This window comes from Gymnogyps californianus, chromosome 16 (genome assembly GCF_018139145.2).
Source record: "Gymnogyps californianus isolate 813 chromosome 16, ASM1813914v2, whole genome shotgun sequence".
Classification (NCBI taxonomy): domain Eukaryota; kingdom Metazoa; phylum Chordata; class Aves; order Accipitriformes; family Cathartidae; genus Gymnogyps; species Gymnogyps californianus.
In genome coordinates, this window is record NC_059486.1 from 14,163,835 (window position 1) to 14,176,036 (window position 12,202).

General features: G+C 34.5%; 1 protein-coding gene across 1 annotated transcript in view; it reads left to right on the forward strand.

Annotated features, from left to right (window-relative positions):
* Positions 1 to 12,202, forward strand: part of KNTC1 (kinetochore associated 1) — a 40,762-nt gene that overhangs the window by 10,980 nt on the left and 17,580 nt on the right. Inside the window, exons 22-39 of the mRNA XM_050906473.1 lie at positions 575 to 718; positions 941 to 997; positions 1,080 to 1,181; positions 2,318 to 2,434; positions 2,931 to 3,074; positions 3,372 to 3,470; positions 3,928 to 4,031; positions 4,180 to 4,285; positions 4,989 to 5,123; positions 6,240 to 6,359; positions 7,154 to 7,223; positions 7,299 to 7,366; positions 7,941 to 8,233; positions 8,566 to 8,738; positions 8,932 to 9,031; positions 9,997 to 10,133; positions 11,087 to 11,143; positions 11,654 to 11,817. Of these exons, the coding sequence (XP_050762430.1) occupies positions 575 to 718; positions 941 to 997; positions 1,080 to 1,181; positions 2,318 to 2,434; positions 2,931 to 3,074; positions 3,372 to 3,470; positions 3,928 to 4,031; positions 4,180 to 4,285; positions 4,989 to 5,123; positions 6,240 to 6,359; positions 7,154 to 7,223; positions 7,299 to 7,366; positions 7,941 to 8,233; positions 8,566 to 8,738; positions 8,932 to 9,031; positions 9,997 to 10,133; positions 11,087 to 11,143; positions 11,654 to 11,817 (2,190 nt within the window). The remainder of the gene's footprint in view (positions 1 to 574; positions 719 to 940; positions 998 to 1,079; positions 1,182 to 2,317; positions 2,435 to 2,930; positions 3,075 to 3,371; positions 3,471 to 3,927; positions 4,032 to 4,179; positions 4,286 to 4,988; positions 5,124 to 6,239; positions 6,360 to 7,153; positions 7,224 to 7,298; positions 7,367 to 7,940; positions 8,234 to 8,565; positions 8,739 to 8,931; positions 9,032 to 9,996; positions 10,134 to 11,086; positions 11,144 to 11,653; positions 11,818 to 12,202) is intronic.

Below are 12,202 nucleotides of genomic sequence, written 5' to 3' on the forward strand. Positions count from 1 at the left end.
CCTAGCTCCTTAAAAGGCTTTTTATTGATTTAGGAATAAACTCGTATTTCTGATATGCCTATTTCTAGGTCTGAAGGATGACAGTTCTTTGATTTATTCTGTGGTGGTTATAATCTTCCATTCACTTTCTTGCAAGCACAGCTCTTGGAATTTTTAAGTGGACATTTGCTGGCTACCTTAAAATCCTTTAAAAATAATCACATAGGCTCCTTACTCTGAATGACACATTCATAATAGTGGCTATGGGCTATTATATTCTTTAGTGCAGGACTTTCAGGTCCATGTCTGTTGTTTTCTTAAGACAGAACTATAGAGCAAGTCCTAAAGTAATAGGACATGATCCTGCCACTGTAATTTGCAAAGAAATTGCTTCAATTAGGTCTTGTTTAAGAAGACCAAGCTCTAGTTTTTCTGAACAGGGCTATATTTTTTTAAATTCCTGTCTATGATTACTGAGATTTTCTCTTTGTATTTGTGAAATCTGTTGCTTCTTCCTGTTAGCGAAACAGCTTTACAAAGTATCAGATAAACATATACTCCATATATCTGTAATTGTTCTGTTTTAATATTTTAGGCAGATTTTGAAAGCAGCTTTGATGAGAAAATGCTGGAGAACTTGCTTAATGCCATCCATTTTGCTGTTCCTTTGAAGGAACTATGTTTGTGGCTTAAAAATGTTGTGATCCCTTTCTTAAGAAGGGTTGTGCCAAAGGGACAGGTAAGACTGACTTAAATGCAAAATGTAACTTTCTCAGGCTAAGATAATTTTATAGTTAGACCTACAGACTTTTGTTTTTGAATGTCAGAACCTTGTTCCTCTGTCTTTTAAAGGGATTCTTTTCCCTACAGTTTATATTTTAAATTATTTCTTTTAAAACAAATTTCTAATGGCAAATTTTGCTTTGATAGATAGCATGACTTATAACTGTATTTTTTTCAGAAAATATTAGCAAAATGGCTGGAACAAGGAGCTCGAAACCTTGAATTAACTGATAAGGTGAGTCCTACTGCAGAAACTTTGTGTGACTTGTATTTCTATATGTATACTATAGTTTGCTAATATCAATTATTTTGGACAGGCAAATTGGCCAGAAAATGGACTCCAAATGGCAGAGGTTTTTTTTACAAGTAAAAATCAACGTGAAAAGGGACTGACAACTTTTGGCCAGTGGACTCCTTTGGTAAGAAATGTAGCAAATATAAGGATTTGCTACTAAAAGACTTCAGAACATATGCTCTGTGCTAGAGTTAGAATGGATGATAATTAGGTCACTATTGTTTTTGGTGAAGATTGACTAAGAATTCCATGAAAGGAAGGAACTGAGTTCCAATCTTCTTGGGTTTAAAGATTAAAAAAAAAAAAGTCAGTGCAACATTAGTACCCTTTAATAGATGTATTAATAGTCTAATTATGAATAATATTCTTGAATATTCTGTAGTACACAAATAAGCCTGAGTACTACAAAACACTTAAATTTCAGTAAAGATACTCCTCATGAACTTAAATTAGAAACATGTCTCATCTCTGTCAAAATTTTTGGAAATTAATTGCAATTTACCATGTGTTATGGCCTGGAGAAAACAGGTATTAAAAATCAGCTAGCTGTAAAGTTATGAATACTGAATTTGTGCAAACACAAATAAATTGTGTATGTCATTTATCCTAGGTATACTAGCATCTATAAAAGTGGTAGTGTGAAAGTGGAGAAAGATAAAGCTCAAAGCTAACCAGCTGTGCATTTTAAAAATTGGAAACATTGACATTCTATGTTAGTTAGATCTGCTGTCTTAAACTTCTGAATCCCACGTTCAAAGTGCATAATGGGAAGAAGAGAAATTTACTCTGTTAAGTCCCACTTTCAACATGTACTTGATTTTCTTTGTTGTATGCCATATAAAGGTAACAGTTCAGCATGTGTATTTACAAAATCTTCAAGACTGCAAGGCATCAAAAATTGTTTGTGAGGTTTCTTGGAAAATCACGTGAAAAATAGGGTTCTGACTCCAAATAAAATGTCAGCTGTAGGTACATTGTTCCTAGCCGTTCATCTTACCTGTCCTCGAGACTTTCAGTAAATGAAATGCTCATCCCTCTTCCCTGTGCAGGCTCTACTAGTGCATTGCTGTCTTTATATTTAGAAAGAATCTTTTCCTAATATCTTACCAGAATCTTCCTTGCGGCATTTTAAGTCAACTACCCTTGTCTTATACCAGAGATGTGGAGAATAATTTGTTTTATTCCTGTTTATGACCGCACTTAATGGTCTTGAAGATTGTAGCAAGTCTTCTAATGTTTCACTTCTAAACACTGTTTCAGAGATGTGGTGACTGTGAAGAGGTACATAGATTAAAGAAGCTGGTAAATGATTTACAAGAACTGATAAAGCTGTACAGAAAATACAACTGCAGGCTGGCACTTTGTGATTTTGAAAAGGTAATTCTGTAGACACTTCAAAAAGTGCTTTTGAGTAGTGGGTTGTTCTGAGAAGGAGAAAAATCTTGTAGCATGCAATTTAAAGTCAGACAAAAGAGGAATCCTGATGGATTGGTTAGTTAAACTTGTGTTCATAAACTGCTAAGACTACTTGGTATGTTGTGTTCTAAATTTTGTTTCAACCGTGGGTATAAATATATAAAGTGACGAGATACTATGAGAAGGTATGGCTTAAACTCCATGATTTGCAGTTCATTACAGATCATATATTGTGGAGCAAGCATTAGCAACAGAAAAAATTAGAAGTACAACTGAACAATAAGGGGCTTTGCAAAAGAAAAGGGCTCTTTTATTTGAGCTAAAGAAGGATGCTAGTTCTTGAAATCATTCAATTGATTTCAATGGACACTGGATGTTGAATTATTTATTCGAGATGTAAAGGATCAAGTACTGGCGTGTGATGTTCTAACATGGTATTGTTCTACTTGCTGCCCAGGAAAATGCAAATACTATTGTGTTTCGCATGTTTGATAAAATTTTGGCACCAGAGCTTGTCCCATCCATTTTGGAGAAGTTTATAAAACCCTACCTGTGTGAACATAATCTACAAAAGGATGAACTTCTTCTACAGTATATAAAGGTATCCATATTTTCTTTCTTTTGAAGAAAGTTATTTAAACATGAGTAAGCAGAAAATAAATCTGATGACCATTTTTATTTACACTTGAATTTTAGGACCAGCTTTCAGATCAGCTTACTCCTGTCAATGAATTTATTAATAGCTACTATTTCAGTAATAAGGCATTAACAGATACAAGGGAAGATAGCCAAATCTGTCCCTTAATGTCCAAAAAACTTTTAATTTTTGTTTATATTATAAGATATTCCTATCTTTTCTGAACTCAAATATCCTAATAATCTTTATCAAAATATACAGGATTTGCTAGAACGTTGTCGTACACGGTCTACTTCAGTATTTGAAACTGCATGGGAGGCTAAGGCAATTGCTGTCATTGGCTGTATCTCTGATACAGATGTAAGTATATTTTATGAAATAGGCATCATCAAGTGGCTCTAACACATCAGTTCAGAATGAAACATATAATTTTTACATAAGCATATGAGTACATTTTTATATGAGTGGTATGAGGAGGAACAAACAGTATGCTGTCTTTTTATTCTGTCTTAGTAATCTTCTCCCATGTGATGTTCTTTGCTCGAGAATTTAATTGTAGTTTTGATGTCATCACATGGAAAACTCACCAACTTTAATATGTATGAAACTCAAGCTCTACGGTATCATAGATTACTATAAGCATTTTCTAATCTAACTTGACACATCGTATTATGATAATGAATACCCTTTATGCAAGTGGAGATTGGGCCGGGAAATAAAATGCTTGCCTAAATGAATCAATCACATGTGAACAATACTTCAAGAGGTTACCTTGTAACTTATTTTGAAAAGTAAGCTCTTTATGTTCCTTTTATAGCTGAAATTTGATGCAGTTCTACAGATAATGCATGGTGCTATGGTACCATGGAGTGCAGCAGTGGAGCAGCTGGTAAAACAGCATTTGGAGATGAATCATGTCAAGTAAGTCTACACCTTGGTTTTGTGTGTACTTTCGATTAGAATTCTGTTTGGGGCGGCGGGGAAATACTGCGTATCTGATGTAGTACGATGACTGAATCACATAGCTGTAGGTAGCAAATAAATTAATAATAGTCTAATTTGCCCATAGAGTAAAGTTACTGCAGGAAAGTTACCGACTGATGGAGATGAAGAAGCTTTTGCGAGCCTATGGGATAAGAGATACTAATCTTTTAAAGGACAAGCAGATGATAATGGTAAGTGATCAGCATTACTCTTATTTCTATTAAACAAAAATCTCTACACTTACCTGCATGTATTTTAATGGGGTATTAGAAGCTAGACTTTTCAAAAAATCTTAGCAACTGGTAGCTCCCACTTGTTATCAATATTTGTTTTTCTTGTTCTGTTGGGACTCCTTTTTTGCTTGAAAGCCCACTCTTTTTAAGAATTAGCAGATTAGCTTAGCCCAACCTGATTAGCACAGCATTGATAATATAGAACTTTCTGTTGTGGGGCAGCGGGAAAGAAAAGAGGAAACTAACAAAATGGGAGGCTAAGCCCTCTCAAGACTTCAGATCTGATTTCTGCTAAGGTCACAGTGAACAATGCTTGGCAGGTTTTTTAGAGTTGTTTTTTTTTGTTTTTTTTTTTTTTTTTTTGCACCTCCCCTTTATTATGGAGAAAACATGACTATTTCTGGAAAAGTTCCTTGCCATCCTGTGGAGCCAGATGAGTCCCCTGAATTTTGAGAGTTCCCAGGATAATTTTCTTCCCCAAGCCCAATCTTCTCCCAGTTATGCTTTAGTCAAGTTTTCTCTAGATAAAAGTTTTAAACTTCTAGGTAACTTGCTTGGTACGAGCTGTACAATTACAATGCAGAAGTAGTGTGTATAAATTAATTCCTTTGTTATCGTACACATCAACAAACTAAAGTCCATATCTGTTTTCTTCTTACAGAGGCTAGTGAAATACATTCTTAAACAAGATACCCCTACTTCGTTGGAGGATGCGTTGAAAATTGTAGCAGCATATATGTTGCCCACTGTGGAAGTCTACATTCTGAGGATGATAGACCTGATTGACAAAGAAAGGGTACTAAAATACTTCATGTCAGTTGATCTCAGAATTTAAAGACACTGAGGCCTATTTTCAAAACAGGGGCAAGTTGTACTACTTGCTGAAATCTTATACACGGTTTACACATAATTTTTTTACTATTATTATGGTTCTATTAATTGTACACATAAATGCCTATGCTTAACATTGAAAATGAGACCTTTGTCAGAGTTTTAAACATCATGAGCCATCCTTCCTTTGTGGCAAAAAAGGATGAAAATTATGACCCACAATATACATGACAAGTTTGGAATTGAATTCTCTACATATTTTCACATACAGTTTTTGCTAGAGTTATTTTTGGGCAAGTTGCTTACTTGCCAACAACAAAAAAAAAGATTCTTTCTTCTGAGAAATGCTTTCTTCTAACGCAATGATACCCCGCATGAGTACAGACTTGCCTCTTTAGTATTGAGAGCACCTGAATGTTTGTCTTGTGATACAGGGTGTTGAATGTTTATCTATTAGTATGAAGTTTTCTTCCAAGCTAATTTCAAGTCCCAGTTTAGCAAAAAACCTGAATTTATCTTTAAATTACATTGGTATCCTGACTAGAAACATTTAACTTTGCTTGCTACATTATAGTAGATGTGGTTACCTTTATACCCTGTGGTTGTCCCTGGTTATGTTATTGGGATCTCTTTGACCAGAAGAAAAGGAGGCTTTTTGATTAAAGGAATCAAATTAACTCCCTTGCAAAATAGTGTTTCTCGTGTTAACATTTGTTCTGCCTTATTAGCACATGGTATTATTGATAATCATACTGTTTTAAAAATGTTGCGTAATTGCCAATGAACAAAACTGCGTTTTAATTTGCCTATTATAACCCTTAGTGAGTAAGCACCTAGATTTTACTGAAAGCCTCATAGATTTAGTAAAAACTATTCAGGGAGTTTAAGGAAGTCACGTCACAGTAAATGCATTTTATAAAGAGATTGGAAGTTCATCAGCAGAAGATTAATCTTACCCAGCTGGCCATCATGCAGCCATTGTATCAAAGCAAGGACGTACACATAACTTAGCTTTTCCAAAAGCGAATGCCCTTTTCTTTTGATTATTTCTGGTTTACTTTTTCTTTTTTTCTCTCTTCAGGGAGAGGAATCTCTGACTTTGTTAAAATCTCTGACTCTTGCTGAAGCTGAGAAAGTTGCAGAGAGATTGACTGTATGGGGAACACTGGTATTACAGAATAAAGCAGATAATTCTGAAGAGGTACCAAGTCATTTCACATCGTAAAGTGTGTGCAGAGATTATTCTAAATACTAGTCTTACCTTAAAAAAAGGTAGGGGATGCAAATGTAAAAACTATGTCTTCCAGCAAAAAGGGATGATGAACTGGTCCTGCTTTGAGCAAGAGGTTGGACTAGGTAACCTCTTGAATCCTCTTCCAACTCGAGTTTATTCTGATTCTGTATACTATACAATTATTTTGTGTAATTTTAAAGGCATCTCCACACAGTGGCATGGCTATCTGAATTCAATTAATAACTTATAAATCCTGCTGCATTATTATACCTCTAGTCCTACGTATTTTCCAGTTCTTTCTTTAGTTGCTTGGAAAACATCTATTTAAAAACTGTAGGTGTGGCTTTGCCATGCACCAAAGTGGGTTGAAGCTTCACAGTTGACAGTACACATTACTGTCTTGCAACCACAGAAGAGAATTTTTGTTAACGGTTGTTTTAGGGAGTTATTCTGGGCAAGGGAAGGAAGAACAAAGGGAGAAGGGTGGATATTTTCAAAACTCCTGTGAGAGTTAACCGACTGTGTGGAGTACATACATATTACAGCTATAAAATATTTGCTATTTCTATAAAGGATGCATATTTACAATAACTTTCTGTTCCCTTGCTTTTCAACTGGTTGTATCTTAGACTTGGTGATTGTTGCTTAAGACATTTGTAGAACATTGCATAGTATTTTAATAGAGTGCAAGCCTGAGGGTCACTGTCTGTTACTTGCAACATTTTGACCAAACAAAACATTAACCTCTTCCTTTCCTGCAGCACAAAACACAAATGTTTATGACTAAGACACTTGTGGAAATCCTTAAATTCCTGTTCAGCATTCAAAAAGGTAAGCTACAACTTAAAAATCTTACATTTTGTTTGTAAATGGAGTCAGGAAGTAATTATTTTTCTCCTCCAACAGACAATCCTCTGAAGAAAGATGAATGTGAAGCAAACCTAAAAATGTTTGAAACACTTGCTACCCTGCAGGTAGGTATCTTTATAGTTTCAAACTGCTTTTGCTTTACTGTAGTTATTCCAATTGTTCTTATAACATGGATGATATTAAAAATTAATTGTATTTACACCTTATGTGCAAAGGTTGTTTTTATTATTGACTTCAAAGAGATTCTAAGGCTAATCTAACAATTTTAAAAGTGTCTGGGCAAGTTCCCAGTTACTAAAACTCAGTTGTCCATTTAAACCAAAAAATAAGATACTCTCCCAATAATCTTAATTGCTAACACTTCAAAGATTTCATGAGAGAGCACTGTAATATATTATTAAGATCTTATTATGGTTTGTAACCTTGAATTATTTAATCCAGCATTTAAGCATGCAGTATCCTTCATGTCTTTTTATTTTGCTTACCTACTGCCTAGCAAAATTCTCTAATTTATTACATAAAACAGTAGTTGGTAGAAACTAGTAAAGTCAACTTCATACTGGAAGTATTCCTCTAAGAATGAAACAGGAAATAAAAACATTTTAACAAAAAAAACCCCCAACATTTTTAAAGGAAGTTACACGAATACAAATATATAATCTTATTTTTTTGTTGCAGGAAGATTTTGATATCTTTCTTTCAGTCGAAGAATTTAGGAATCCTTCACTGATGTCTAGGCTCCTTGAGAATCACATAAAAGCTTATGAAACTGTCAGATCTCTGTCAAAGTCCAGAAAAGTGCAAACAATGAAGTGTAACTCAAAAGATGGTAAAACCAAGAACCGTTCTACTGAATCAAGGTTGTATAGACTGGCTTTGCTCCTGCAAAGGTCAGAGCAAGAACTGGGAGAAAAACTGGCCTTGAGAGCACTAGATGCTGGAAAAGTTGAAGACGCTGTAAAAATATGCAGGTAAAACTGCAGAGGTTTTCAAGATTATAACTTTTAATGGGCTATTCTGTACTATTTCTGATACTTTGCAGAAGTAAGTAGATGTAGAGCAAAGGAAAGGGGTTTTTTTGTTTGTTTTAGTTTTTTTCTAAAAATGAGCATTAAGCAATATGCTTATGTTGCTTGTATGCAATATTGCATTTTTTCACTTCAGTCACAGATGTTTTAGTTGCAGTGAGTCATATAGGTGAAATAAGTAAAAGCGAATGAAATAATTAGAACAGAATGTGGCCTTAAGTAAAAGCCCTAAGGACTCTTTTTTTTTATTCTTAACATCCATGTTTTTTTAATAGGGACTTCTATGAAAATCACTGTAATGAAGAAACAGGGAAGCTGCTGTTCTCAGCATGTCAAAGGCTTTGTCATATGTTGGGAGGTGATGTTCCAATGATCACTCCTAATGATATGAATCTTCCAGCAGTGATCTATGAAATGGCTTGCCAAGCAGCTACAGTATGTAGTCCAGGTAATTACTATTATAATTTATTTGTGTTCATGTTGGGAATCCAACTTTCCAAACAACATTTAATAAACATGAAAACAGAGTGAATTTCTATATATGCCTCTGTAAAAATAGATGCTGTAAAAAATTGTTTCATTTTAATAGGACATATGAACCTTCCATTCATAGTATACTAATGATTTTAATATTTTTACAGATTTACTATTAGATTCTCTGGAACTATGTAAATACACTTTGGCTGCCAAGGAAATTTACAGACAGTGCCAAATAGAAAATTATGGATTTACAGCAAAGGTATCTTCTGCTAACTTAAATATATTTTTTTAACATATGTAATGTTTTGATTGACTGAATAGTGTTCACTGTATATACATTTTTTTCTCCCATTTCTCCAGCAATATTTAATCAGCTTGTTTAAAAAGCAAACAGCAACAACAACAAAAAAAACCCACACAGCTCTACAAATACAAATTTCCCTGAATATGTGTGTACTTCAGCGTAGAGAGTAAACTGATTTGAGTACTAAAAGAAGTGCAGCTGTGGCACAAGCACAAGTAGCAATCTCCACTTACATTTCAGTATAATAAATCCTGCTACTGTGACTGAAAATATTAGTGATTTTATTGAATAGCTGCTGCTAGGACTGCTAGAGAGCATAGACTCAGCTCAGTAGAGAGCTGACTTTAAAAAAAGCTTTTTTAAATAGGTAAAATATGGCAGGAAAGGTTTGATTTTTAAATGCATGTATTATGTGAATGCATTCCCAACAGTTTTGTAAAACTTTAAGATGGATCAAGTTCTTGAATTAGCATCTTTGTTTTTCGTTCAGGTCAAGCAGTGCTTTAGACTACTTGAAATGAATGGGCTCTTACTGTTTGAGTGGAATAGATCAAAGTGGCTAGGCAAGCATATTTATGCACTGAATGTTATTTTTCAAAAAAATGATCCATTTGAAAAATGTTTGCTTATAATATTTGGCCCAGAATGTTTATGAAAGCCTCCATTAAATTAATTAAGAATGCATTTTGGCCGTACAACTAAATAACTGCAACATTAAAGAGAAATGTGGCCACTCTAGGAAATGTGTTTAATGCTACTGGCCATTTAACAAAAAGTAGTATAGTAGAATCCATTTTCAAATAGAAGATTGTGTTCTATTCCTGTATTTGAAAACTGGAATCTCTTGCAACACTTTGTTAGTAGACTTATTAGCTGTTCTTTTTATTGTGTGTACTTTTGGCGATGTTCTTATTTAGACAACATCTTTTGGAGGAGATAAAGATCCTTATGAAGAGTGGACTTATGATGATTTCTTTAATGAAGATGGGATAGTTCTTGATCCACAGATAGCTCTTCCGGTTGCATATGAAACTATTTCTTCTCTTCTGCCTGTTTGTGGTAAACTTGCTTTCCTGAATATTGAGTCAATATAAAATCTGTATTTCATATTGACTTTTGTCTAGGAATATAAATAATTCAGCACGTGTGTGGAAATTATCACCTCGGAAATCTCAATTAGACAAACTCATGGAAGAAATATCCGTTTGGGGGGGGGGGTATAGAATGTAAAGATGACTTTGTTTTTTGTTCTGGTTCAGGAAGAATCTGAAAGACAAATACCTGAAGACATGGAGAATGCTCTGGAGAAGTGTTACTATAAACTTGCCCTGTTCTTATGATCTTCTCTAGACATCTTCTGGTATCCACTAGTGGAGACAGGATTTTATCACGATAAACTTCAGCTTATTCTAAAATGATTGTCCTTGTATTATATACCATCGTAGATACACAGAAAAAAATGTACATCTTTTTCAAAATTTCAAGTATTATAAACAGAACTCTACAACGTTTAGGTGCTGAAAAAAAGACACTTTCAGGTCTCTAAAAGAAGCACTGAATATTTTAGAATTATTTATTTTTAATACTTTTTGATGTAAATGCTTTCTTTCCTAATGTCATTGGTGTATTAAAAAGCATATAATTGCAAATACTGTTGCACAGTACTAAATCTACCTATAAAGGATACGCTTATTTGATTGATTTGAATAGATTTATTACCTTCACAGATGAAGTGTTTATGTTGACTGTCTGATCAAGACAAAGGGATTTACACACAAAGTAGTTACTGAGAACTGTTGGTTTGTATTCCTTTGTGCGTTTGAAAAGGTATTCCCTCCTAGAAAATAACTTCTAATTAAGCACAGTTGAAAATAGCAGTCCTGGCTCTTAGAGTTCATGTGTCTTTATTTTATGTACTGTCCCTGAAGTATAGTATTTTTAAGGTGCTTCCAGGTTTCATCGTGCCAAGATCTCAGCACCACTCTGCTGACGTGTATTTGTCTGTCTTTCAGAGAACAAGCTGTATCCTTTGGACTCTACAAGCCTGGCAAACTGCGCATTTGTTAAAGGTATCATGATGGCAGGTTCACCATGCTAAAAGTATAAACCAGACCACTAGAAAACATGAGGTTTAAATTAAACCTACACGAGCATGACTAACTCATAGTTTTTTAAATAGGTGCTGAGATGTTCCACTTAAAGCCATATTTTAGGGGGATAGCTTGGTTCAGCACAGAAGACACCAGTTTGGATGGTAATTGCTACCATTCAGCCATGTGATTTTGAGTATGTTGTCAAAGCCTGGACTTCAGTACAGAAGTTCTACCAGTGTGAGCTAGGATCTATTAGAGCCTTTCCAAGAAGATGACCAACTTCTGGTTTTTGAACTAAAATGGGAGTCTGTATTAAATTGAAAGCCCTGAAAATTTAAGGTTTCAAAGGGAACTAAGGCTGATCTTGTGTCATAAATTTAATGATGAAAAAGAGAAACTGCTCTGATATTAATTCCAAGAACAATATGCTTAATATAAATATACTAATTATTTTCTGGGGTTGTTTGTTTTTGAAATATACCACAGGACAGAACCTTCTGCTGCCAGCTAGAACTCCCATCTGTGCAGTGCTACAGAACCTCATGGAGTGCAGTCAGTGTGAGTTAGCTTTGCGGCTAATAGTCTGCTCATTTGGATCCTGCCTTCAGCATGGTGTATCAAATAACATGGATTTGTCCCTGAGTGAAAAGGTATGGCAAGGACGATGCTGAATTTTGCTGAGAGTAAATCTTAGAAGTATGCCAACTAGTAACAAGTTTAGAGTAATTATATAAGAATTTGATAGGTATGGGAGAGGCTATCGCCATGACCTTTTAAAAATTACTACCACTTGATCAGATGTTAAGTCATTTTGTGAAAGGAGCTGGTAGTTTCTTCCCTATTTGTCATGGTCCTCTGTTTCTCTTTGCAAAGTATGTTCAGAACTAAACTTCTAGTCTCTGCAGGGAGGCCAGGAATAAAATGAATGTTAATAATGGTTTATTATGTTCTTTCACATTGTTTTATCATTGGTTAGTATGGGAAAAGTTGCAAGTAGAATATTCAAGAAATAGTCCTCAGTTCAAAAGCACTTGG